At 37.2% G+C, this 27,886-nt stretch overlaps 1 protein-coding gene across 15 annotated transcripts; it reads left to right on the top strand.

Moving 5' to 3' along the window:
• The first annotated feature begins 203 nt into the window (after nucleotides 1-203).
• On the top strand, nucleotides 204-27,447 carry LOC132203105 (endophilin-A). 15 transcript variants are annotated; one of them, XM_059630588.1, is made up of 15 exons: nucleotides 204-390; nucleotides 7,234-7,376; nucleotides 19,299-19,367; nucleotides 19,431-19,647; nucleotides 19,703-19,836; nucleotides 19,890-19,956; nucleotides 20,219-20,317; nucleotides 20,937-21,022; nucleotides 21,075-21,178; nucleotides 21,229-21,320; nucleotides 22,340-22,441; nucleotides 23,468-23,500; nucleotides 23,728-23,814; nucleotides 24,191-24,306; nucleotides 24,358-27,447. In XM_059630588.1, the coding sequence occupies exons 2-15, from the start codon at nucleotides 7,332-7,334 to the stop codon at nucleotides 24,475-24,477; spliced, it is 1,371 nt and encodes a 456-aa protein (XP_059486571.1). In that variant the 5' UTR covers nucleotides 204-390; nucleotides 7,234-7,331; the 3' UTR covers nucleotides 24,478-27,447. The 15 variants fall into 15 exon arrangements, with proteins under 15 accessions (XP_059486571.1, XP_059486568.1, XP_059486569.1 ...); XM_059630585.1 differs by having other exon boundaries at nucleotides 20,922-21,022; XM_059630586.1 differs by having other exon boundaries at nucleotides 19,890-19,958; nucleotides 20,209-20,317.
• The last annotated feature ends 439 nt before the right edge of the window (nucleotides 27,448-27,886 follow it).

Here is a 27,886-nt window from a genome sequence, read left to right as displayed (position 1 = left end):
CTTTGTGTATTTATAATTAGAGGGAATAGTTTGTTATAATTTGTTTTACATAAAATGTTTTAACTCCTACGTAAACCTCCACTGAATAATTAATGGCAACATTAATGGTGGTCGATCGATTAAGTATGGCCATCTGTTATCGTAATAATAAACCAAAGTGAATCGTGAATGGTGCTCGCAGTGACAACTAGCACCTGTAAACAGAACCAGCTGTCGTCGGAGAAGTAAAAAACAAACAGAAAAAGCAGTTTGCTCTACAGCTGCAGTTCGGAGGTGTAATTTTCGCGAATTTCACCGCAAATTGTGGGTCAGGCTTCTTTGCTGCCTACCGAGAGAGCGACAGAAGTCCGGAAAGGATCCGTGACCGTGAGCGAGTTGAAGGACTTTCTGGTAAGCACTGAATTTCAGACTGAAATTACTCAGAACATTGCGGTGATTGTGGCACTCCAGATCGTTCACCGCTAATTTATCAGTTTTCCACTCAAAGTCCTTAGATTTAAGTGGAAAATTGCACAGATAAATATGAATTTAACAAGCTCCAGTACATATTTAACTTTATTTTCATTGTGCGCTCTTCCCATTGCCACTCTCAGGGACAACGATTGTACATATTTTTTCATTGTTGAACTAAGCACACTGTGAAAGATTGATATGTTTTTATTTTAACATGCGTTTATTGAAATTGTACTAACAAATTCATATCGAGTGCATATATTTAAATTTTGTATTAAATTTTAGTGAAGAAAATTTAGTCTCGTGACCACTCTCGTGACCTTTTTAACACATCCGTTTATTTGTCTAATGAATGAAAAGAGACTGATGGCGTGCGCAGATCAAACAAGTTGCATTTCGACCGATATAGCAGCATTAGATTGATTTTGCGCGAGGCGTGCGCTGAATCGGCAAAGCTTTTATTACTTTTTATTTTCTGTCAGGCGACACTGGGCAAAAAGTCAGGTTGTGAATGGGAAAGGCGTGGGCACGGCGTGGGGGTGCTTTTTGTGTGTGGGCGTCCCAGAGTCTGCGGAGAGCCCGACGAGGGGGCGAGTTGCCCCTGATGGCCGCGTGTGCCGCAATGCAGCAGTCACGCCCCCGCATAATGCATACTTAATTGACCTTATTGATAAAAAAGTAATTTTTAAATTATGTACCCATTAGAAAATGTTAGAAAATTATATTTCGATAATTTTTTTAATCAGTATTTGTCAGTTATTAAGTTTGGTTTAAATAATTGGAAATTTTTCTTTTGTTTAAACTTTTATTTTTAATTTCTATGAAGATTTCTCTTTCACATTAACCCATCTAAAAAACATTGAATTTTTAACTTAATTAATGCTAATTTTTTATTGTTTATATGTAAGTTTTTTTTATTAATCAGAACATGACAAAAATTATTTGTTCCAAAATAAGCTTAAATTTTTGCTTCTTTAAAAACAGAAGATACTTTTTTGTGTTCTTTTCCTTATTTTTAGTATTATTTAATTCTCTTCATGTTTGATTTTTTCTGAAAACCAGTTTTTGATCTTGGCGGATTTAAAACTACTTTTAACAATATTTTCTCTCATGCTATTAAATTTTTTTCTGCCAATAAATTATGTTTATTTATTTAAGGTAAAAAAACGCACGTACAGTTCAGACCAATTCTGAATGGTCTGTGTGGGCATTTACGTCAGAATAACAAATTCCTCTTTCACACAGACCTCGTTCCTTTCAGGGGAGCACTTGGCGTAAATAAAAGTTTATTCCTGCATCCCTCGTGCTCAAATTGAATTTGCGTCTCTGGTGCGTAGGCAGGCAGCACCTGCTGCCACCAAAGAGCGCCAACCGACCTTGTTTGCCCAGCAAAAAAGCAAAATTGGTCCTGTTAGCAGTTATTTTTTTTTTTTGCTCTTCATACATTTGCCCAAATCACCCACTTGCTCAAAGAAGTTGTTGCTCTGCCGAAATTACCGATCTTTTTTATGCCAAAACCGGCAATTCTATTTTTACACCAATGAGAGAGAAGAGAGACGCTTTCTCACGTCACTCTCCTGTTTTTTTTTCGACTTGCGTTCTGTCTGCGATGACATAATTGCATATAAAGACGTCAGTGCTGTGCGAATCTAACCCAATTAGGGTGATTGCTAATCTTATTTCTGAGACTATAAGGGAGCAAGAAACTCAAGAAAGGGTTTCTCTGTGAATCAGATTAGACTACAAATATGAGCATTCCGTGGAAAAAAGCATAATTACTTTAAAAATTTGTTCTAAAGAAGGAGACTAGATAAATAAATTACGAAACTATATTTTATAGGGAAAAATAGTTAATTGAATTTTAATTCATTGGCATCTATAGATTATGATAATTCATATCAAATTAATGTAAAATTAAAATTCAACTTTTTGTTTAGAAGGTTTCTATTTAAAATTTTAATCTATTGAGATATTTTAAAATGTTCAATAAAAAAATGCAATACAAAAAAGGCCTACAACATCTGAATAATGTCGATACCACCAATGAGTTTCCAACCTACATCGCAAGGTTTTCTGTGAACAAGAAATGTTGTGTGAAACTTTGGCACTACATTCAGAGCTGAAGTCACATGGCCGAAAAGTATTGATTTGGCGGCAACACAAAAAGCGATACAAAGTGTTAACGCGGCCAGATCAATGCCTCCTTGCTCGCAGATTCGCGAACTCTCGGCGCGCAGTTCCATTCCTCCCCGATTTGTCCACGCACGCTCCTCGGCTTTTCAATGGACTGACAGGAAAAAGCGAGCAGTATAGATTTCCATAACGAGCGTCTCCCGAGGGACGTTGCCCTGCTGTGGCGGAAATATTACGCTCTGAATTTATCGCCGCCCGTGTTATATTGAATCAAAAGGAGTTTTTATTACAATTGAAGATGATTTATTGATGCAAGTGAAGGGTAATACCTGCTATTAAACTCCGAGGATGGCAATTTCGTATCTTGGAGAGCTTGAGATTTTATTTCCACGCCAAAAGGGAAGATTCATGGTTGACGAATTCTAACATTTTCTCAAATGAACATCTCTAGAATTAAAGTAAGACAATATTATTATCATACAACACATCGACCTTTTTGAAGAGATTTTTAATAAAGGCAACAATTATTGCATAATATTTAATTTCATTACAATTTTAATTGTGAACCCATTTTTGTCAATCAGCCTTTTGGAAATATTTGCACGTACATTTTTATCTTTTTTAACCAATTATCGATTTTCCAACAAATAATTTATTCATTGAATTTATGCTTCCTTGCTGAAATATATTTCTTAAACTGTATTATATAGGCATTTTATTTTTTTTTAAATTATAACATTAAAAATTTTTTAATTTTGTGCAATTTGTAATTAATTAAACTTAATACAATTTATTTACTTGTTGTTCATTCCCGATTCAATCAGCAGAGCTTGAGTAAACAACGGTGCTGCGCGCTTTGCATAATAAATAGTCTCATGCAACAATTATCCAACAACAGCATGAATGAATTTTTGTGCGTTCCCTTTGGGCTTAAAATGCCTTTTGCAGATTTTGTCTTTTGATGGTAAATGGATTTACGAAAACAAACCGCTGGAGTGAATTAATGCACGAGCTGAAAAAGTCACCACTCTCTGCGGGAAGTCGAGCCGAATTAGGCGAGTAAGTGTGTGTGTGTGTGATATTTTGAGATGCAGAGGATTCGTCGTGGGAGTCGCTCTTTCTCTCCATATAGCTCTCTTGCGCCTACCAGATGGGCTCAATGCGACCAGAGTTGCGGTCTGGGACCATTATTAAAAGTTAAAAGCCTGCCAAGTAGGGAGAGAAAATTTGCAATTATTCGCAAGCAAATAATGAAAATTAGTCTCAAAACTTTTTGTATTTCATTAGTCACAAACTTTCTCTTTTAAACAACTTTCTGCACACAATTTTAATCAATTTCTAACAAGATTTACTTTCCTAATATTTGTACAAAAATCATTTTTAAATTTTATGGCAATCAAACATGGAAATGAAAACGTTTATTTATTGTAGTACGTCCAGTGTGATTTGTCAACATAAATTATATAAATTAACACCTGTGAAGTAAGAAAATTATTAGATAAATTATGATAAATTAATAAAAATATAAAATTAAATTTACAGCTCAGAATGTTTTATTTTTATTTTGATCAAACAAGTCAACAGCACCATTTTCAAATCCCAGAAAAACAAAACTATAGGGAATAAGTAATTCAAATGCTGATTTATACAATTCGGGATGATTATTTTTATTCGAATATAAAATAATTCAAATAATTTTTATTCATTAATAAATAAACTCAATAAAAAGAACAAAACCCTGCAACTGTAAACGCTCCAATCACAGAGCGTTAAATCCCAAATCTCGGATATAATATCGAGCTGCGGGAAAAGTAGGGCAGAAGTGCATTCGACCTACTTTTCCAGAGCCCCCCGCTCGTCAGTTTTGTGCCGCACCAGGAAAACACCCCTGAATAGAAAAAAAAGCAGAAAACTGAAGGAAAAATGGCAGCTGAGTACAAATGAATTATATAACAAAACGCCCAACGGAAACTTTATTAAAGCAGTCTGGAGGGTGGCTGCTGACATTGGCGCTGCTTTTGCAGGCGAGGGCACGCGGGGGTTGACATGCGCAGGGGTGGCTCTTCGATTCGGCTGCTGCCCCCTTCGCAGCGCGGCGCAAAGGGGGCAGCAGTTCGCTCCACTTGAGCCTCGCGAGCGGTGCATTGGAGACCCGAGTTTTCGCCTCACAGCCGTTGAAAGCAGGTGAGCAACCCCTGAATTCCACCCCCGAGCGACCTGAGAGTGGTTTTAATTTGCGCGTTTTGGTAAAAACTCACTTTTGTGCTTCAAAGGCGTGAAACTCTAGCGCGAGGCGAAAGTGCATTAGGTTTAAATTCTGTTTCGCTGAGCACACCAGTGGAAAAAGTACTGGTGTCATTGTCGAGGCGGAAAGAGGAGAAATTTGATTCTTATTACGATTTTGAAGCCGTTTCTCTTATGCATGTACATGCCTGGCTTTGTTCGGTTCGCGTGAGAATCGGCGCCTTTGCTTATTATCATTTTTCACATCTCCTTTATCTGCTCAGAGATGACGTGTGCCACTTAAATTTTGACGCTAGCTCTTACTTTTGTTTGACTTTGAATTACAGCTTTGCGTGCATAAGACTTTACGGGAAGAGAGGAAAATTATTGAAAGAAAAGATTTAAAAAAATAATGATTAGTGTGAATTGCGCTGTAGTTTATGGTTAATGGTAGTAAATTAATCAATTTAATTCATGCACCTGAAACAAAATAATGTAACGTACACCATAGTAAAGTAAAATACTGTGAGTAATAAACATACATGCGTTAAAATTGCTGTCAATTTTCCTTTTGGATTCAAAGAAAAATTATCCAACTATCTAGTACCTGACAATTTGTTCCGAATCACTGAGAATGAAATCAATATCTACGGCTCTTTGCTTTAAAGGATACTATTATTTGCATCTGACCAAGTGGCAATTTATTCAGCAAAGTTCTCGGCAGCGAACGCAAACATAGCAACTTGGTGATGCAACTGGCACACACATATTTTATTGTATAATGCGAACCGCAAACTCGAGCCGACTGCGACTTTAGTGCACACAGATAAAAAGTCCCTTTCACGCCACGCTCGCAGACGCAACTAATGTTATTGTAGTTCAAGCAGCAAAAAATTTCCTTCCATAAAAAAGTTTGGTCAAAAGGAAACCCCCAAAGAACAGACGACCCAAGACAAGCATAATTGCTTGAAAAGCAGCATATCTGTCACGTATATTTATTTTAAAACTCAAAATAAACCACTGGCAAAGGTGAACCCAGGTCACTAAAAGTACAATGGAAAAAAGCCTTATTATTTTAAAGATTTCAGATCTTTCTCTCAACTTCAAACAAATTTAAAAATATTTATTCGATTTTGAAATTTCTCCTCGTAAAAAAAAACGCTTTTGCAAATTAAGATTATTTTCAAGCATAAGACGTTCAGGTCATGAATTTTTTAAATCTTCAAACGTACTTCTAGTTGAGAAGATTTGGCACAGTCTCCTGCAATGCAGGAGCAAGTTGTTCTGGCAGAGAGAGAGGCCGAGATGGAATCTGCCGGCTTTTGAAGAAGTGCACCGTGCCAAGCTCGGCTTCACTTGGTGCGTGGGCGTTTGACTGGCAGACGGCGATAATGCGAATCAACTCTTTAGCTCCAGCTTGAGACACGCGAAATTAAATCTAAATCCGCCAATTCCTCGGTGAACTAGAAATTTTGATTAATAATTCTTGCGGTGCCGCAAAGAAATCGATTTTTGCAGGCTCAGCCTGACGAGGAGCTGAAGCAAATTGGAACATTCAATATTCATCTCCCGAACAAACACGGCGTGGAAAAATAATTCCCAGAGCCCAAGTGCTCCTTTGACCTCGGAGGCCCAAATTAATCAAACGTTAACTCGGCCATTCAGTACTGGAACTGCTAGGAAAGTTTTGTGTTTGAATTGGCCAGTGGAGAGCAGGGCGTGTATAATTGGCGATGGAAACCCCGCCGGTGGATCTGCAACGGTTGCAAACTCACTCCAAATAACGATTCTTGAATGAACTGGAGCAGCGCGGCTTATGATGAATGGGGACCGGGTCGATTTTTTCCACTGAGCGCTCCAACCGCGCTTCTATTACTCATTGGGGAATCCTTTGGACACTTTGCAACCAAGGAATACACATGGCACTGCGCACACTATGAAATTAATACTACATAATATAAATAGCGACCATTACTGACGATGATATGAATTCCTTTCATTCTGCTGGCTCTTTTATTGCAAAAAAATGTGACCCAGCTTTTAGCAGCCTCTCCCATTACTCTCCCTCCCTGCAAAATATTTGTTCAGTGAAGAATTTTCCAGTTATTTTGTTCTCATTCCATTTTAAATTTATATATTAAAATAAAACCCGCAATTGTCTTCATCAAGGAAAAAAATTAGCAAAAAAAGACCAGCACATTTTGGGGGTTACATAATTTACTTTCAATTTTCACCAAGATTTTTGACGCTAGAAACGTATGTGGGACTAGTAAAAAACAATTAAAAATTTATGAATTAACCTTTGAAGCTAAAATGTTATTATTTATTATTAATAATTCATTGATGTATTATTGTGGGTATTTAAATTATGAATGTTCTAATTCAAGTGATATTTTCTAACGATATTTCTCTTTATTGTTGCAGATCGGTGCAAAGCACCAATACCGTGAACAGCGCGATCGCTTCCGGAGCAATCAATAATTTAGTGGCCCGAGCAGCAAACAACAAACACAACCTCAACCATGGCGTTCGCCGGTCTCAAGAAGCAGATCAACAAAGCCAACCAGGTGAGTTGTCCAAACAGAAGGACGCTCTTCCAGTTGTGTTTATTTTCGAGTTTTTGAATCCCGGTTAGAGCAAGAGCAATTATTTTGTTATTCGTGCAGCGCAAAGTGGCTGAATCATTGTCGGGGCCATTAATTAATTAGTTCGCGCTCACAGCGGACGCTGTATAAATAATTTATTGCCAGAACGTTTCTTACGTCGCGAATTAACAGACACCAGGCGTTCTGTACCAACACACACATGTTGTGCTAAGCAAACCGAGGCTTTCCGAGTCGTTAGATAAACAAAACAAACATTGCTTAATTTGGAAAAACTTTTCCTCAGAAACGGAAGGACCTGAAAATATGCTATTTTAAATAAAAATTTTCAGAAATTAAATATTAAGGTCAATTCCAGAAATTTATTTACTGAAAACTTGTAGTAAATAAATCTTGAAAAATTTGTAAGCACAATTTTTTTTTTTAAATATTTTCAAAAATTATTATTTCCAAAGCTTTAATTAAAATTCCCTTCGTCTTAAATTTTTGGCGCATAATTGGAAAACTTTGACAACGCCACAAGCATAAATACCAGATATATATAGGCCTATTTATATTAAATTAGTGGAACGTTTAACGTTTTATAATAAGAGAACAAACTTGCTGAAGTTTCGAGGCAACTTCGCGGGCAATATTGCCACAGACGGAAAAGTCATCATAGTACCCACCGAGAACAGCCGCCAGTTCACGAGTGGCGGAGCCAACTTACTTTTTCGTTTGCAATTAAAGCGAGCTTTTGCGGCTGGCCAGCAGCGGCGAGGTGCAGAGATGATATTTATTACTCCGAGACCGACGTTGCTCCCGAATCCGAAAATCGATTACATTATATGGCATAGCGCGCCGCCACCTACTTTTATTGGACCATTTACAGATGTAATGGTCGCCTCTGAGCGACTTGATTGAACAATCCTTTGGGAGCCCTAGAACTGCGCTGAGTCCAGAGACTGGATGTTTGAATTAAAAAATATGAAAATAGGTGAAATTTAGACGATTTATTTAAAATAGGAAGAAGAATAACCTGCAGTTAGATTTTTTCCATAATAATAGCTCTCTTTCTATAAAATAAATATATTTTCATGGCCCAAATTCATTTTGCACTTTGCATAGATTTAAAATCAAATAATAGGTCCTTTGTATTTACTTTTCACATAATCTATCTTTAATGCTGCCCTGCAAAAAAGTGCAAGGCAATTTCCGCTGCTGCTGGCTCTGCATTGACGGAAGTTTAATCTTTTTGCCGCAGAGATAGCAGAGAGAATAATGTTTGCCGCGGGCTAGTCGCGCGCCGGCCGTTTTTCCTATATGCACATCGGGCTTATTTTTACACCTCTCCCTGTTGTGTACAAATATATAGGGCTAGGTCGATCGATTGTGTCACTGCTGAGGTTTCACACTCGCGATCTACACGCGCATTCATTCTCCTTGTATGTACATTGAGGTGCATGTAAAAGCACATTTCCCAGCTGCCGAGCCGATACATGCATTGTCCATGCTGAAACAATGAGCCGCTAATTGCGCGGATCGCGATGCATTTGCGTTCAAAATAATTGTTTGCGGTGAAGCGCTTTTGTTGAAAAACGTTGTATGGCATGGAGCTATTGATTGATCATTGCAATAATTTTCTTATTGAATGCCACATTATTATTATAAAGGGAATTATTATACAAATTAGTTTCATCTCATTTTAATCCAAGAAAGGAAAACTCCCCTGACATTCTTAATAAAAAGAAAATAAATATTTTCTTTTAGAATTTTGTAAAGTATATGTTTCATTTAATATATAAAACAAAACTGTTTTTAATTTAAATGCTCAGTAGTAAATAAAAAATGCGTGCTAATTTTATGCATTTTAATAAGTAGAATTAATTTGTCTTGATTTTAAAATTTAAAATTGTTATTTTTATGTTTTATATAGGGACATAGTAGATTAAAATGTTAAAATCCATTTTCAACCGCACATTTTCTTATCAAGCATATAACACAATTTCCTTTTCGGTCATGAGCGCGTCTAGACATATTGAAGCACGAAAGTTCTCTAAATGTTAAGCAAGCGTCGAGGGTATGTATATAAAATATAGCTTAAAACAATCTCACACGATTGGAGACAATTGGTGTTTTTGCACGCGTCGCGAAACAATTCATCTCGACGAGAGGAACGCGTCGCGCGGAATCTCGTTTACGGGTTTCAGCGTCTGGCTGGGTTGCATTTCTAAGCCTTTCAGGCGCCATGCAGACGTCTCCAGATAAATCTCCTTCCTCCTCCGCCCGCGTTATATTGCGCCCCAGCAGCAACCAGGGCTCAGAAGTTGGGCGTCACTTTTCGTAAAAAAAAAAAATAAGACTGTCTGCGTGCACTGAATTTTTAAATCCACCCGCATGTTATTCTTTGATTGCTCCATCAGTGGCGTCTTTTTTTCTCTTTCTGACCAAAAAACTTTGTCTCAATTCAATTGATTTGTTTGGCTATTTTAAATTAACCGTCCTACGCTGAGCTAAGTTTACTTGAATTTGCCCCGCACTTCTGTGAAAATCTATTAAAGCATAATTATAATATTAGTTGCTTCATTAATAAATAGTCGCACTCTCAATTCCCTGAGCCCTGCTTTCAGTTAAAAAAAGTTTCGTGCCCACGAAAGCTGACAAAAATCATTGTCCTGCTAGAAATTTTAACGACCGGCTTAAAATATTGATCAGCGGATGATGTTGCTCAACGTACGTCATCGATCTGAGAGGGCTCTCTTTTATTCTGTTTGTGCAAAAGCCAAGTGGGGATGAGTTTCTGCAAACACTCGCTCGCACTTTGTTTAAAAGCTAGGCATTGTCTGAAATTGGGCTCTTTGTATATTTAAAATCCAAAATCTTCTTGTAACTTTTGCTCTCAAACAATCCATTTTACTTACAGTAAATTTATCTTCACTGAGAAAAATGCTTACCCATAAATCAGTGATGAATTAATTAAACTTGCAAAATTTAATTAAAAATGAAGAGCAAGAGCATATAAAGTTTTAACAGCATTTTTTGCTAGATCTAAAGTTATTCGTTTATTATTGGATCTGTGAGATTTTTTCATTGAATCTGCAAAGCAGCGATTAAATATTAAAAGTGACTAAATTAAAAAAAATGACAATACGAATCGCAGTTGACTGAACAAATATTTTGCGGCATTTTTAATTTTTTTTATATTCTTGATAAACTACTTTGTGTTTGATTGAATCTTGAAGATTTTTTTCATTAACCGCCGCGAAGCAGTGCCAAACTAAAATATAAATAACATTTACATTAAATATCATTTCAAACCTTCAATAAGCATTATTGAATTATTATAACGGGCCAAATTATTTATTTAATAGACGAGAAGAAGCTCAATCGATGGAATTAATTTTAAACGGCATTATTTGATTATGGTTCTTAACTTTGTCATTTATTTTTAACTTAATTTTTTTCATTTAACAATGCAAATCAGTGTGCCAAACTCTAATATTTATAGCATTGCAGCGAAAAACATTTAAAAAAGTTTTATTTAAGTTTATCTGTATAAAGTATAAATGAAGCTCGTAAGTTTTAATTAATCATACATATTGAAGTAGGAAGAAAAATCTGAGAAACTTTTATGACGCTTGAACAGGAAAAAGTTGCTTATTTATTCAACAAAGCTTTACTAGAATTTAAACACCAAAAAAATAATTTCCGGTGGTCAATTCCCTATTATGGTAAAACCGACCTCTATAGGGAATTATATTAAAGTGCGGTTGTAAATTATGTGGTAATTTTTATCGAACCAAAGAGTTTTGTGGTTTGGTTACAGTAGTTCCTCATTAGTAATTTTATCAGTTGTAACTCAATAAAACTTAATTTTATAATATATTTTAATGAAAAAACACTAACAAACTTTTCCAAATAAGTCTTAACAATTTTCCTGCAATCGGTTTCCTTCATGATTTGCTTTTCATTATTGCAATTTAATTCAATAATATCATGAAACAATGCAACCCTTCGGAAAATCTGAATGGGGATTGTAGTTCAAATGTCTCTCCAACTTCATTAGCAATTGAATTGCTAATTGGCGTTTCATTGCACCGAGAAGAGCATGCGGCAAATTAACTCAATGCACTGTCACAACCTTGACAAGATTGCCGGCCGTTGAATCGCTCAGCATTGATCTCATCCTCTGGGTCACAATTATATTTATGCATCCCCAACATGCAGTTCTTACAACAGTTTGACCTTGTTGTCCTACCTGCGCTCCACTGCTGCGTGATAAATTCGGTATGAGCGCCAGTCCTTAAGGAATAAAAGCGTTGGAAAATTCATTTCTTGTTGTCGTGGCAGCAAAACGAGATGAAACTTAGCCAGCCGAGCCGTGAGCACTTAAACATTTTGAAAATCTTCTTCAAAGGGCTGAGGAGACTTCACAACTTTTGTTCTGTGCACTCAGTCAGAGAGGATTTTCCGTGAATAGTTCAAAGAGATGGATTTTCGTCAGAATTGAATAATGAAATCTAATATAATTCCATTTAATAGCAAAAAATATATTTTGTATTAATTTTTCTTCGCGATTTAACTAAAGTGACTGGCCCAAGAGTAATTTATGAATTTACTGGCAATAAATATACATGAATGTGGATGTCTGAGCCTAATTGCATGAGTCATCCAACAGCAGACACTGAACTCCCTGTGCAATCCGTTTTTAATGACAATATAATTCTCCTAATTTACCACCTATGCTTAAGGAAATGGTAAACCAATCGATATAAAATTTGATTGTATTTGACGTCACATCCTGTCCATCCCCAAAGTGACCATTCTAATGCAGTCAGTCAGTCGCTCAGTGAATTTGGTTGAGTGAGGAGTGCTTTCACAGCTTAAAAGAATGGGCAATCTAAAAAATCGCGCGAGGAAACGTAGCAGAAAACTCTGCCACAAGGCCCTGCGAAAAGACAAGGAAACCGTTCAGCCGGCTGCGAGCAATGGAGTTTGGAATGTTCACGCAGGAATCGAATTTGATGATAATAGGAATGATCTTTCAAAGGCCAAAAAAGAATCCCAAGCTAAACCAAAAAGACGAGTATCTTTTACTACTAGTGAAAGTCCTCCAAGGAAATTCCAACGTCCTGACCAATTTGATGAGAAAGTATTACAACCTCATGCGAAAGTAAGTTTGTTTGTTTATCAACTCCTTATTTTTTAAGATTCATTGCTGAAAATTTGCATTGTCAAGTTTAAACGATATACTGAGCAAAACTGTTGATAATTTAACTTGTGCTAACATTTTAATGTTTGAAAATTGATTTTATAATGGAGCATCTATCTTTTTTTGTGACTTTTGTTGATCAGCAAATTCAATATTAAAATTAAAAATTAATATTTTTTAATATTTTGAATACCACAATTTAATTTAAAATTTAGAAATAATTTCCCATACAAATAAAAGAGGGAAAGTATTTTATCTTCATTATTTTTTTCACTTTCAAGGGCAAATAATGTTATATTTCCTCGTTCTGGCTACCGGCAATTAGTTTTGGGAATTAAATGCTCAGAAGTGATCCCGCGATGAATAGGCCAGGAGGATCACGTTTGACTCCTTTGATCTTGCGGGGAAGTAGCAACTGGGATCTAATTAAGAGGGTGGCTTTAGTCGCTACCTCAGGCAGTCAGCGGAGTACATAATCATTTCTCTTCACTCTCGGGCTAATCCGAAACTTCATTTAGCGAACCGTTCGAATTTGCATTCGACGCTCGCGTGCTCTTGTTTTGCCTTCAAACGACACAAGTTTCGTGACCAAACTGGCAAACGTAAATCTTTTCCGGAGGCGAGACGACGTAACGTCAAACACACGTTTCACGCCGGGCGAGGGCTCGAGCAGTTCAAGCCAAGGGTGGTGCTTGGACAAATTATAGACCTCAGGAGAGCAGTTTGTTTGCCAGATGCAATAAACCACGCGTTGTGGCATAATTGGACGTTCGGTCACTCTTACGCCATCAGCACAAGCTAATTTCTAATTTTCCAACTGGGACGTATTTGCAATTAATCGATAGCAATTACTAATTTGCAATTTTATTGTGCTTTGCATGGAAGAATCATAAAATAAAATTGGCAATATTGTATTTATTGCTTCGTTTTATGATTATTTTTTGCAAAGCAACTCAAAGAACAGAACTAATTTATCACTCAATGTGCTGGAAAAATTGAAATCTGATTTTCGCAGGTCACATTATATGATGTCAGACTTGATATGAAAAAGCTGAGTTTAAATTTAAATGTTTTAAAACAGCCGTTTGACGTGGCGATAAAATGAAATATTGCAAACTAACACGCAAGAGCATGCAGAGCATTATTTATGTTTTTATCTGACGAAGTGAAAAACATTGAAATAAAATTTGTGTCACGCTCAATTGTTGAGCAAAATATCTCGTTTTTCTATTGATTTGTATTGGCATAAATAGTAATTTGAGATGATTTTTTTAATATCAAGTTTTTGACCCATAACCAGAACCATCTGGCATCTTATCCCTTTGACTAATGTGCAAACTTCCTAACATTTTACACCGTCAATCATATGGCGTACACAGACACGTCAACTTTATGCCCTCGTATCCTATGTAGTGCATGCAGCATTTTAATGGCTTCCTTGCAAAAAATGAAAAGCACAGGAGTATTACCTTCAGATTTCCATGCTTAAAATATGATAATTTCTAAAAAAAATCCTTTTAAATGCACAAGGTTTTTTTAAAATTATTTTTATGGTTTTATTTAATGAAAATTTACCATATTTTTCTCAGTGGTTTTCTTTCATGAGACATCTCCTAGTGCTACTAATTATGAGTCATTATTTGTAAACAAAATTTAAAATTTAACTTTTCGCAGCAAGCTTGCTCGTAACTACAAAATTCTCTTCTTTCAAGACCCATTAACGATTCTGATCTGACCAAATTATTTTTTACAGAAAATGTAAACCAGAAATGAAAAGTTGGAAATTCATTGCAATTTCTTAATACTTTTTTTCAGTTATTTTTTATTTCATCGGCCAAAATGATTAAATTATGTAAGTACGAAAAGTATTAAAACTTAGGAAACTAACAATTAACCACCGTGAAAATGATTTTCTCTCTTTGAATATATTGTAATTCAAGTTGGCATAGTTAATTATATCGTTGCGGTCCCATGAATGGAGTCGCGTGCTTGCTTTTACGCGGGGCAATCGCTCACAGGGACGTAAATTTCGCACACCTGCCGCACCTAATTAATCCGGCGGTGCCGCAGTCCGGCTCGGAGGAGCCCGGACGCCCACGCACCAGGGCTAGCCGGGGCTTGCGTCATCGTTTGGCCCTCGACGCTGACGTCACCATTCAGCTGATACTACGGAACACGTTGAGGGCGTTTGGGTCGTCGTCGGCGGCGATCGACCCATCCTCTCTCTTCAGCACCAGAATCAGCGGCGGCTCGTGCGAGAGTGGCCCCGGCTATCGATTTCGCCCGCTACCCTGCCTGCCACCCCCGCCCTGCCTCCGACCGCCCACGCCGATACGTTTGCCGAGACGCGAAAATAGCGGCACACGTTGCCTCGCCAAAGAATAAAGGGTGCGTTGCGTATACACACTCCTCTCACTCAGCCGCGTCGGAAAAGTGCCGAGCTTTTCGCAGAAAAGGGTTGGTGATTTTGGTTTGGTGTGGCGCCTGATTTGTTTGTCAAAGGGGGCTCTTCTATCCATTCGTGTATTTTTCATTTGAGAATATAATAATGATTTTATTAAAAAAAAAAAAAAAATACGCTCCTTTTGGAGAAAAGAGTTCCACATCTTTGTTTGAGGAATAACCGAGTTTGGAAATACAATATAACCGAGATTGAATGCGAAATCGTTTAAACATTATTTTTTTGGTAAATATTTACATCACAAACTTCACGCTCTCAATTCACCCCACAAAATTGGTTTAAAATGTCAAAAAATTAGATTTGTTTCATAATCCATTTTAAATCATTTTAGTCACTGGTAGCGATTTAACTTATTACGGTCACTATTGAATCATATTGAATAAAAATTTAATGAATTTGTAAGATCTGAACAATATGAAGTAACAAATTGTTTCAGCATTATGAATGTTCTTGCACCGATTCGCGCCGGAATTTTAAAATTTGGGGGATACTCTTATATAAACCAAGATTTAAAACTAGTTATCTAAATTATGGATCAGCTAATTGTGTTTTGGATTAATATTTTTCTTTAATCGTAAAGCTGCGTTAAGTTTGGGACATAAATTAAGAATTAAAACTTTCTCATAATTTTATTTATAACTCATCATAAAACTGTAAGGTATCTTTAATATTAATATACTAAATTGACTGAGCAACCTGGCACATCTTCAAACCATCCATCAATTTGTTATGCAGTTTATTATATAATGCAGAACGATGCAGAATCTTCTCTATCATTGGCCTCCTCATTCCATAAACGCTAACTTCGAATAAATAACATTAGAATGTTGGTGCTCAGCCAAAACACCGAATGCTGCATCTTTGCCGCGCATCTATTAATTTTTTTACAACTCCGTTTCCCTGCATTGCTTATTTTATTGCAAACTAATAAAACCGGGAGCTTCAATTTTTTGGAATGCTTTGATTCAATTATGCATTAAAATAGATTTCAAAAGAAGCCGTTAGAGCGAATCGCCGGAAAGTAATTTATTATCGCACAAGAGCTGAATCGTTTAGGTTGTCACGTTTATTTTTCACTGTGTCAGCAGAAGCCTATTGATTGACAGCCGGGGGCAACTTTTTGGATGCGCCGAACTGACAAGTCTCAAAAGCCACTTCTTGTCATCTTTCTTCTTGGTCCAAAAAGTTTTTTAATAGCGTGCAGAAAAGGAGGGAAATCTTGAATGAATTTTTTAATATAAAAGTTGTGAATTTTAAGATTTTTCTCCAAATCTAGTTCGTTTGATCGCAGAGTGATAAGCTTTGAATCGATTACATATTATTCCAGCAGCCCAGAGTTGCAATGCCAACCGAAAGTCCATTTGCTAATTTGAGCGTGTCCAATTAGCAATTAAACCGCTGTTGCCACATTCTGTTCAATGATCATTCGTCAAAACCGCATTTGTTTCCAAGCTAAAAGTTGGCCGACGTCGCAAAATTCAAAATGAGGACATCTCAAATTTAATGTTCCTGTGGGTGACGTTCTGGGCGTTGTCATGGCTACACACGGTGAAGAGACGACACCGTGATGAGGCCCATTTCAATGCGGCCGAAAAAGACCCCGGCTGATAATGCGCTTATGCAACATGTCGATCCGTTTCACAAAAGGCGCTTTGAAACAAAACGCGCAATTGGTTCCGAGAAGCTTCTTTACACTCGCGCCGAATCCGCAGCGAATTTAGATGAAAAGTGCTCTCATCTCTCGGAACTTTCTTTTTTTCTATTTTTGCCCATTAGTGGTTGGACGGGGCGAGCAAGAGAGGAGTCGCGTGCCTCACGGAAAAGGGAAAAACACGCACAGCCCAATCGATAAATAACTAGCTCGCTGCTTACTGTTGCTGCCTCTGTTGGGAATTCCTTGGCCGTTCCGCTCGTGAATAGCACTCCAATGGGAATTGTTCTTGATCCCCTGTGACGCGAGAGAGATGTGGGAGTAAATACATGTTATTTACACTTTCTAAGAAGAATCCTCAAGTTACTTCACTAAAAATTTACATTCTTAATTAAATTTTACACAAATGAATCTAAAAATTTGCCCATTTTTTTCTCTCACAAATTTCATGTCGTGAACCTTTTTTTATGGTGAAAAACATAATTAAGAGTAAAATTTTGAGCTAAGTTTGAGCCCGTGAATCTATTTTTGATTTTTGAGAATAAATAAGATTAATTAAACGAAATCCAGCACGTTACTTTGGATCGGGGCAACAATCACCCCATCTGTCATAATTTGACCATGACACTGAACTTTTTCCTTCACCTCTCATATAAAAAAACCAATTTACCAGATTTTAAAAGTTCCGCACCTTAGAATAAATTACACCCTATTCTAAATTCTTGCCTCTTGTCTGTTCATTGAATAAGCCGAGCATACACGTGCATCAGCGCTTGTGGTTTGGATGTTCGTTTTTCCAACCCTTTTCCTCTGATTTAATATTCCACTTGAGCTCACGGAAGAATCTCTCCTCGCATGCTGCGGTTCATGTTTAATCATGAGCTATTTTGCGTGCGTGATGCTTCCAATTGAATTTAGCGGGGCATCTGCGAAATTTATTGGCAGAACGTTGTCGGTGTATAATATATTATTAAATTTGCGCGCTGCCTGAGCTGCCTTCGGGGAAAAGGCCGCTCAGAAATGCAATTTTCAGCGCGGCAAATTCGATTTGAACCGAGCAAGCAAAGAAGTATCGTTTTGCTTGGTGGCTTTTTGTGGAACCGATTTGGCCGGAATCAACTTTATTGTCTTGTAAACGCGAAGAAATTATAGTCCGTGTCCCTTGAGGACTTGTGCATCTCGCGCAGAAGTAAGATTCTCTACGGTAGTGAAGGACAAGAGGGGCTTCATGCAAAACAAGCTTGGAACAAGTCGAGTGCGCTGTTATGCAACCAGCGCTGCAGCGAAAAGTGGGTTGCACGAGCAAGACGAAAGAAAGACTTGCACTTTTCCTTTGAAATTCCACTTCGCCGACGTCGCTAAAGAAATAAATCCGCGGCAATCAAGACGAACGGGGAAAAGCAATTATTTGCCGGCAAACAATCCTGTTGCAAAATTGCATCAGTAGCCTCTGCTCTCTTTTTCCTATTTATTTGATGCGAGACTTTCCATCCTTAATTAGCTTTTATCAAGTCACGACCGTTTGAGTTGAGCTGGAAAAACACCACCACCCACGCCCGCACTTTTCCAAATAGCTTTCTGCCGTCTTTTTTTACAACAAGCGGATCCTTTTCTTCAGCGTGGGTGAATAAACGCTTTTACCGCAAACAAAGCCTCCGGGCGGAGAAGTCGACACTGGGATTTTGTAATGACGATGAAAATTCCTCGGAAGCGGTATTAATTCATTCGTGGGCGTTAACTTCCATCAAAAGAGCTTTGTGCTATTTTTAGTGTTTTCATTTTAAATTTTATATTTCCGAGAAATAATTTTTTTAAGCTTGTAATTTGTTATTTAGTTTGAATCAAAGTTAAAATACAAAATTGAATCGATTAGGCGTCCCATCACTCTCAGCAGAAGCTAAATCAATAACAAGTTTATCCTCGTGCTGATTGCAATTATCATTTTCCGCCGGCTCCACGACCCACTTCAATGGCCTGGTCGATAATCCCCACAGCATAATTCTTTGCCTGGCAAGAGCATAACCGCTTCAAGTACGCGCCCCTTGCGTTACATTGGGGTGCTTAAGCTCTTATCTTGGCCTGAAACAAGCCTTTTTAAGTCCAGGGCGCATTAATAGTACCTATAGAGATTTTCATTGAAAAGCTTGGAAAGGCGTGCTGGAACACTCCACACTCTCAAAAGCATTTTAGCTAAATAATGAATTTCTTGATCCCTGTGCAGAATTTTGATTAAATTGGACGCTGTTATTGAAGCGCAGCCCTCAAGGGCACTCACGCCATTGTATTGAATTGGCGAAAAACAGCGCATGGTCCAAGATCGGACGTCACGCAAGCACTGTTTGATTGAGTGGACCACTCGACATGCTTCATATGCTCTTTCGATTGTGTAGATCTTTAATTAAGAAAGACCTCGCTAATTAAGCCTCATGCCACCGAGTAATTCTTCTGAGGATAATATATGGTCGATTATTCTGTTTAGGCCAATCAGATAGGAGGCATTGTATTATTTCTAAAAATTTCCTTTGTTTGAAAAAAAATAGGGTTATAAATTTAATAATTCATCTTTAAAATTTTCTGTTGCAGTACATGACAGAAAAAATGGGAGGCGCCGAAGGCACAAAGTTGGACAATGACTTCATGGAAATGGAAAGGGTGAGGATCTGTCATAATTTGATTTTTTGTTTTACTTATTTTTTAAATTATTATTTTTCTTAGAAAACTGACGTTACAAATGAGCTGGTAGAGGAGCTCCAGATGAAAACCAGGGAGTACCTTCAGCCAAACCCCAACGCCAGGGCCAAGATGGCTGCAGTCAAGGGCATTTCAAAACTCAGCGGCCAGGCTAAGGCCAACACCTACCCTCAGCCTGAAGGCGTCCTTGGAGACTGCATGGTCACCTATGGCAAGAAGCTCGGAGAAGATTGTCATTTTGGTAAAGTGGATTTCTTTTCCTTTACCCTTGTGGCTAAATATTTTTGTCACTACAGGCGCAGCGTTAGTGGAATTTGGAGAAGCTCTGAAGCAGATGGCTGATGTCAAATACTCTCTTGACGACAATATTAAACAAAACTTCTTGGAGCCCCTGCATGCCTTGCAGATGAAGGATCTAAAGGAAGTCATGGTAAAAATGTTTTTATGTAAAGTGGAATTACTTGATAATGTTTATTATTTCAGCACCACCGCAAGAAGCTTCAGGGCCGACGACTGGACTTTGATTGCAAGAGGAGAAAACAGTCGAAAGGTATCTAACAACACGAGACGGGAAATACTTGCGCCTATCTGTTCGTTGAATCGTCTGTTAAGCGCACTAACAGTTTACATGTTTAACAACACTACTGTTATTTACGTAAAATTTGAAGCAGGAATAGCATGTCCTAATCTCGAGGCATGGGTTTCTTTCTTCTGTCAATTAATCTAGACTAGTTTTGACTCTCCGCCCCCCTCTGTCGTGGGTTTACTTTGAGTATTTCTTGTTGTTTTCATGCCCGTTGGTTGTCATTCAGGAGTGCGAAGGGGTCCCAATCTTGGACCCGGTCCATATGGATCGTCTACATCCAGTCCATATGGCAGCCCTGCTCGCAGCCCTGTTCCTCCTGGTTTTGGTAACAACATTTCTCTTTGCCCTCTGCTCAAATGCAGAAAAGTGCTGCTTCATTCTCATGCATTTATTGGACAAAAATTGGCTCTCTTGCTGTCAAGATTTGAATTCTGCTCAGCAGACTCTTCAGACAAACAGTTTCACCTAGAAAAACATGTGATGTTTCAAAATAGACAGTTATACATATGACACTGCCAGAATTCAAATCCTGACCACTTTTTGGCTACTCACCTGAATGGCATAAAAGATTTCCTCACCCCTTTTGCTCTTTAAAAAAAATCTAATTTGCTATGGGTGTAGTTTTTTTTTATTTACTATAGTTGCTTTTTTATTCACGGTTATGTGTTGACAATTTTTACAATATTAAATACTATTGTGAAATAAAACATACACTTCACCAAGTGGTTATGAAATTTTCGTTTAGCTTGGTATGTGCTTATATTTCTGATTTTAATTTTGCTAAAACTTACAGTTTGGTTTGAATTTTCATCGTCTAAATTTAGTTGCCCTCTTACTATTATTTTGCATTATTTTTATTGATTTATAATTTGTTTTATTAATTTTACTTTTATTTTCTCTCCCCCTCACCTTCTGGTGACTACCTTTAGGCTCTCAAATTCCAGATGATGATATTAAACATGCTGAGGAGAAGTTTGCAGAATCGCTTCATCTTGCCCAACTTGGGATGTTCAATCTTCTTGAAAATGACGTAAGTTCAGAGAGAAGTTGTAAAGGATACAATTTAATTACATCCATTTCAGGTTGAGCAAATTTCACAGCTGGCCACATTCGCAGAGGGTATGCTTGAGTACCACCAACAGTGCACAGAAATCCTAAAAGTCCTCAACGAAACTATGCAGGAAAAGTGAGTTTTTTCTGATTATAATTTTCCAGCCTCTATAAAAATAATTTCAGGAGAGAAGAAGCAGCAGAGAGACCAAAGGCAGAGTTCGTGCCAAAAACCTTGGCTGATCTTAGCATCGAGCCTATCATGGACGGACTCAATGGTGCGAATCAATTTAAGCAGCCACCCCCATACTCCCGCAACCCCCCGCCCCCCTATTCTAATAGCAATGCAAACAACAGAGCTTCTGCGCCTACAATAGGATGGAATTTGCATTCTGTTAAACGTAAGAGTTGTATAATTTTTTGGCTTGCCACGGATTGGTGGTGGTGGACTAACCCTATTGACATAATTATGGTCGGTGTCCTGCCTTCTTATTTTGTGTTAACCCAACCACTTTCCTCTTTCTTTTGTGTCCATTTTTATGTTTCAACGCTTTTTGTTTCATTAACATTGCTTTAACGTTTTTAACTCCTTAAGGCAGGGTACTGTGTGGGAAATGAAATTAATTAATCAAGCTCTGTGGTATGTATTGGTTACAAAATCACAATTTCTTCTCTCATTCCGTATTGCCATCTTGTAAATTTTCATTTATTTTATGATACTTATCAGGCCTTTCATATTATGGTACTTTATAGTATTAATATTACTTGTTTAGAAAAAAATCAATCTCAGTTTTACTTGGTGTTGATTTGCTGATAATGACATTTGATTAAATTTGCAAATGTAATGTTACATTTCATGGGTAATAATCGTTTATGATTAAAGAAATTAAAAATGCTTTATTATAGTCAAGGGGTTCATTTTTTAAATTTTATCAGCTGGTTAGAAATTTGGTTGAGTGTATTTTCTTGGGGTGCACTAGAAAAACACAAAACACGGCTTGCTAGTGTGTGAACACGGACATGTATTTACCTTTTGCCTTTTCGCAATGAGTAATGACTGACAAAATATTATAACAAAAACTTAACACTCTGAAATATCATTCTACATTATGCCAGTTTTTACTTTAAAATTTAAGTTAAATAACTTAAAATATTATTATCATAAAGTCATTTTCTAAAACGTTCATGTAAAGTTGGCCGGCCGTTGGCCTTCATAGAGTGTTAATTCGACGACAAAGGATGCGTGACTGACTGTTGCATTATTTTTCTATCTCTTTCTGACAAATGGGTGTTGTAGTGATGCCCGGACGCTCTCCATTCCACTCCCCTGCGTCTACCCCGGTACATCAGCCTAACTCGCTGCTCTTTGCCAACAACTCAGACAACGCACATTCCAAGGGTACATTTACATGCAAAATGCCAAAAATTGCTTATCCACGCAAATTCAGCACATTTTTACACGTTCAAGTTTTGTTTGGGGAGAAGTGATGATAACTTTTTTTTGAACCTACTGTGATGTAAATAATTCTACTTAATACCCCATTTTGTTTATTGATTATATATCAATTCAAATCCCAATATCGCTTAACTTAGCCCTTTCATATTAATTGAAGACCCTTTAATGTACATTGTCACGATATCCCAGGTCTATTCAAATCCTTTCCCATTATTGTGACTTCCTATGTGATAATCTCTTCCCTTCATTGAAATTTCTAAAGCTACTTTAAATAAAATGATATGTTTATCTCTACCCATTTAACAAAACTCTTGTCATGGAGCATGGTGATTTGATCTTTGCATGTTGATAATGCTGCATCATATTGTGTTGTCTTTGATGCCCTTATTTTTGTTTCAACAACCCTCACGCGAATCTGCAATTTGCATTCTTGGCATGAAAATTTCCCATATATGTCGAACCACTTCTTCTGAAAAAATATCATGATTTTTCCATTTCGATATTGGCCATTCGATCATAATGTATAATTTATCAGTGTTCACTTATATTTCCTATCAATTCACTACTTCTAGAAGATGTTTTTATCTGACTATATTGCTTGCTGCTGCACTAGAGAAACTGAAAAAACTTGCTGTTAGGCAACTATAGCATTGCTAGGACTTTCTTCTCGGCAAACATATTTTTAGACCATGTAGAGCTCTATACTTCTATGTGACATTTTCTTTTAGAAAGAGGATCCTTTTGACTCTCTTCCTTAAATGGTGGTTCGTGTTTAGCAAAAGTAGTGCCGGTCCCTGTCTGAGACTGTTTCATCTGAAAACAGTGATTTAAAGTTCTGTTTTCAGAAAAAAATGGTCTATAGGCGCCAAAATGGGTAGTAGTGCGAATCAATGTAAAAAATCTAAAAGAAAAAAAATACAAATAATGATGCCATTTTATTATTTTCAAATCTGCTCTTTATTTGCTCAGGTACTACTCCCTCCCAGGATGAGGGATATCAAGGTAAGAGAAGTCTCACGAATAAATGAATACAGGGGAAATGAAGCGATCAAAAAAGAATGAATGGCCAATAAAAAAAAAGAACAACCGAAAGACCGCGCATTATAAAAATATAGGCTTGATTAGGCAGGACTCCTTGTTTGATTCATAATGCTCTCTTCACCCCCCCTTCTTGTCCTTGCGCTTGGAAAACACCGAATTTTTGTCCTTGACTCGCTCTCTTCTTCAAGGCTCTTCTCAGCATACCTCACCCGTGCTTAATAAGCCTAATCAATTGGAGCTGGGAGCTTCTGAGCAGCAAGCCCGCTCCAATGCTGGTAATTTGCCTGGTCACAAAAACTGTCTGTGTGTTTTCCAAATTGTCAGTGTAAATTTTAGACCCTGTAAATCTATTGCTCCTGCCTGCGGTACAAAAATGATAGGTACACAGAGGAGAGACCACACAAATATTTGTACATTTTGAAGAGCGCATGGGTTATTATTTTTGAACAGGGAGATTATTTCATAGAGACCCCTGAGATGAGGAAATTCTTTTGTACATAAATCTGAGGGTGCTTTTTATTATCTACATATATTGCTTTTGCTTTCAATTATTCGCTTTCGGTACTTTGCCTGTAGTTAGTAAATCAGTTAATTTGAGTAGATTAATTATGTACCAATGCTTAAGCCAGTACTAATAAGACGCGTTTGCAGCCTCACCACTGCCGTCGCCAATGCGCAGTCCAGCCCGGACTCCGATGAATCAAACTCCGTGCTGCAAGGCCCTGTACGACTTTGATGCACAGAACCCTGGAGAGTTGGAATTCAAGGTAAAAAATATCTAAATTCATTTAATAAAAATATTAACTTAATTTAATCAGGAGGGTGATAACATTACACTGGTCAACCGTGTGGACGAGAACTGGTACGAGGGCAGCGTCAACGGCAAGACAGGCTACTTCCCTCAAAACTACGTTCAGGTGGTGGTACCTCTGCCCTAAGCATCCACCCACTGGCAGCAGCTCCGTGCTATCCATCATGCGTATTTTGAGTAATAATTACAATTAACTTTGTAACCAGCAATTTATTCTCTGCATATCCCCCGGCAAACGTTTCTTCCACTTCTGAATTCGCCTCTCTTTAAATGGATGTGTATTTGATTCGAGAATTCCATCCGCTCCTGAAAAAGTTCTCTCGTTGACCAAATCAATCCGCGTTCACATTTGATTGCAATATATCCAAAGATGAAAGTTTAAGCACAAGTGCTTAGCAATTATGTAGCAGATAATTACGATATTAGTAAAAACAAGTAGCCGTAAAGTTAAGGGAAAAGAAAAGGAGACAAAATATAATCGACTAAATCTAAGAAAATGGAAAAAAATAATCCCTCTCTAAAATGAGTAAAGCGTTGTTGATTCAAAAGCTCTAATTATGTAAACTGTTATGCAATTTGAAATTTCAGGCCTCAAATTTGAGGCGGTCGAATGCAAGCGTGCAGTTACTCTCCTCTATCTCCGTGCTTGCCGTCGTAGTCTCTGTTTTAGATGTTTTTTCTGGCTCGGATTGCGCCGCTTGAAATTTGCCGGTCTGAAGTTTTTGAAAAAAAAAAATGATATCATTCACATACTATACTACTAACTAAATTACCATAAAGCGTCATGAAGTAAAAATAGAACCCAGCCTGGACTGCATTTCGACTTACTCAGTTTCCTCTTGCACTTTTTGTTTCGAGTTAAATAGAAAACAGAATTGTCTCGATAGGAGATGATGGATGCCGTTTTTACAGGACGAGAATCTGGCACGGTTGCGGGAAAGTGTGTAAACTTTTCTGGCCGAGCGCTCGGAACGAAACTGGAAGAGCCGCGCTTTTAGAACCAACCATCATGTTTGGAGGCAATTCTAAAAGCGTGCTTCCTCTTGAGGTGACTGCTTTTGGTAAAGTCAAGACAATACTTATTATTAATTGATGAAAATTGTTATATTATCATATAGTGTGAATACATAAGCGGATATAAATACGATCGCGTTATTTTTAAGACAAAGTGTAGATTGCCCATGTGCGTGTCAAGTTCATTATCTTGTAGACAGATTTTCTCGACCAAAAGACCGCAGGCAAGCAAAAATTATCGGTTTTTTGGAGGACAAGATCAAAAACTAAGCGTTCATCATTTGTTGTTAATGTATCTGTGAACACACCTCTCTCTGCCCTCACTTTAAAAAACAAAACTCTTTTTGCCAAACATGTTGCTCTTGTGCATGCTCCCGCTACTCCGTGTTGCAGTTTTCGAATCTAGATGTTAGGTGGGCTTGTCGTCAGAAAAATATAAAAAACCAATTCCAACGTTTTGTTCTTGTCCGTTTTCTTTTGATCGAAAGGCCGAACTAAATTACAAGCAAATCACTCTCGCCACTCCGAACGTGCACGTCTTATAGCCTTAAAACACGAATTAAAACAAGTGATGAGCAACATAGAATGAGATATCGTACTGCCATTTTAAAGTAGCATGGCGCCAATAACGCGCCAGTCATTAGATTGAGGTGAGAGCAAAGCACACGTGTGATTTCCCTGGTTGCCTTTTTGATCGGCAGTGAATTGAATTTTTAGCTTTCATTTTAAACCAAACAATTTTAACAAAAATTTTAAAAATGCCTTTTATTTTATTAAGGAGTTTTCCTTTAAATTTGGTTCACTGTCAGTCGGAGGCAGATTGATTTGGAGTGTTGAAGAGGAATTAAATTGAATTATGATTTGGCATGAAAGTTGGAGACGTAGTACGAATTTCTTTATGCTTGTTGGTCGGTTTTATATATTATCATGAAATATTTATATTAAATGCACATCCCCATTTCACAGGCGAAAAATTTATTTATATTTCACATTGGCTGTGATATGTTGAACTAATTTTAATTTAAAACGTGTTTGTAAGAACAGAAAGTCGCTGCTCCTTGTGGTTAGTGGTCGATTTTCTGTTTCCGTTTGGGTAGTTAGACTACCCCCTTTTCTCTTAATTTGGAATAATTTGCTGGTAGTTAGTTGTTCTTTTCTCAATTTTCACACAATATTTAAATTTAAAGACAAGCAAAATAGGTTCATTTAATGGTACAAAGCCTAGCAAAACTCACTCTTAACTTTTAAATATAATTATTATTATTATTGTAAAGAGGCATCAATATTATAGAAGCAAAAGCAGAGAGATTTGAATTTTAAAAAGAAAAAAAGGTGCAACACATTACAAGGTTGAATTCCATTGATTTCAGCCCATCTATATGAAATACAGAGAAAATACTATATCAATGTTAAGAAAAGCTATTCGATGTTGTTGTAGACGTGGTTCAATTAAGCAAAATCAACAGATTCGTCCCCCTATGAGATTCAAAATGGATTTATAATTAACAAAAGAAAATGCTGAAAATCTTAATAATCACAGAGCGATAGTTGTTCATCTAGTTGCGACGGCTCAAAATCTAATTGTAATTTATCAAAAATGCAAGCAATAAAATCAAGAGATTATGAAAAATCGTCAGGGGGATTTTCCACTCAAATAATCAAATCCATCAACGCTGCTGAACATTCCTGTTTTTTATATGTATACACGCGTATTATGTTTAAATAAATTTGAGTTGATTCCTTTTCACTATGATCACTTGTTGTGTCAAAAGTCCGATCGTGTGTCAAAACAGCACGCAGCACACTTCTTCAAATTCACTTGTAATTCTCATCCGAAACTACTCAAAAGCAGTGAAAGTGATTTTCGTGCATCATTCATTCTTGCGTGCCCCAATAATGTTGTGTCTAAAATGGAATGTGCCATACACTATCTATACAGCCGGTCTGAATGAAATGATGATGGATTTGAAGATATGTTGCCGTGTCTGTTTATCATGAATATATTATTCTTTTCATTTTCATTGAGTGCAAATTAATGTGGTTTCAAACAAAATAAAGCGTTAGATGTATTAAAGCAATCATATTATCATTCTTTCATTTGTCTAATCAATCTTATAAAATAAGTATACTATAATGTTTATTGGAGGTATCCAGATTATTTATTTGGTGCGATCATCATGACAATGAATCTGTATTAACGCAGTTAATTTTCCGGCGCGAGCTCTGGATTAATTGATTTGCCTCCCGGTTAATCAGCAGCACCACGAGGAGAGCCTCCAACGCCTACACGTCTGCTGAATGATTATTTGCTGGGATTTTGAAACTTAATTAATGCCGCCACCCACGCGGCACAACAAGCGTTTTGCCTCCCACTACTTTTAAAGTTAAAAATAATATATTATTTTCTACAGGAATTTCAGTTTAAATTTACTTTATTTTATCTAATAATAAAATGATGTGTCCATAAGTAAAATAAAAAAATAAAAAAACTAAAGTAACACTCTTCGAAAGATCTTTTAAGC

This window comes from Neocloeon triangulifer, unplaced genomic scaffold (assembly GCF_031216515.1).
Source record: "Neocloeon triangulifer isolate White Clay Creek 2 clone unplaced genomic scaffold, ASM3121651v1 ptg000017l, whole genome shotgun sequence".
Taxonomy (NCBI): domain Eukaryota; kingdom Metazoa; phylum Arthropoda; class Insecta; order Ephemeroptera; family Baetidae; genus Neocloeon; species Neocloeon triangulifer.
The sequence above is the reverse complement of the archived record's forward strand: the minus strand, read 5'-3'. Positions and strand labels throughout refer to the sequence as shown.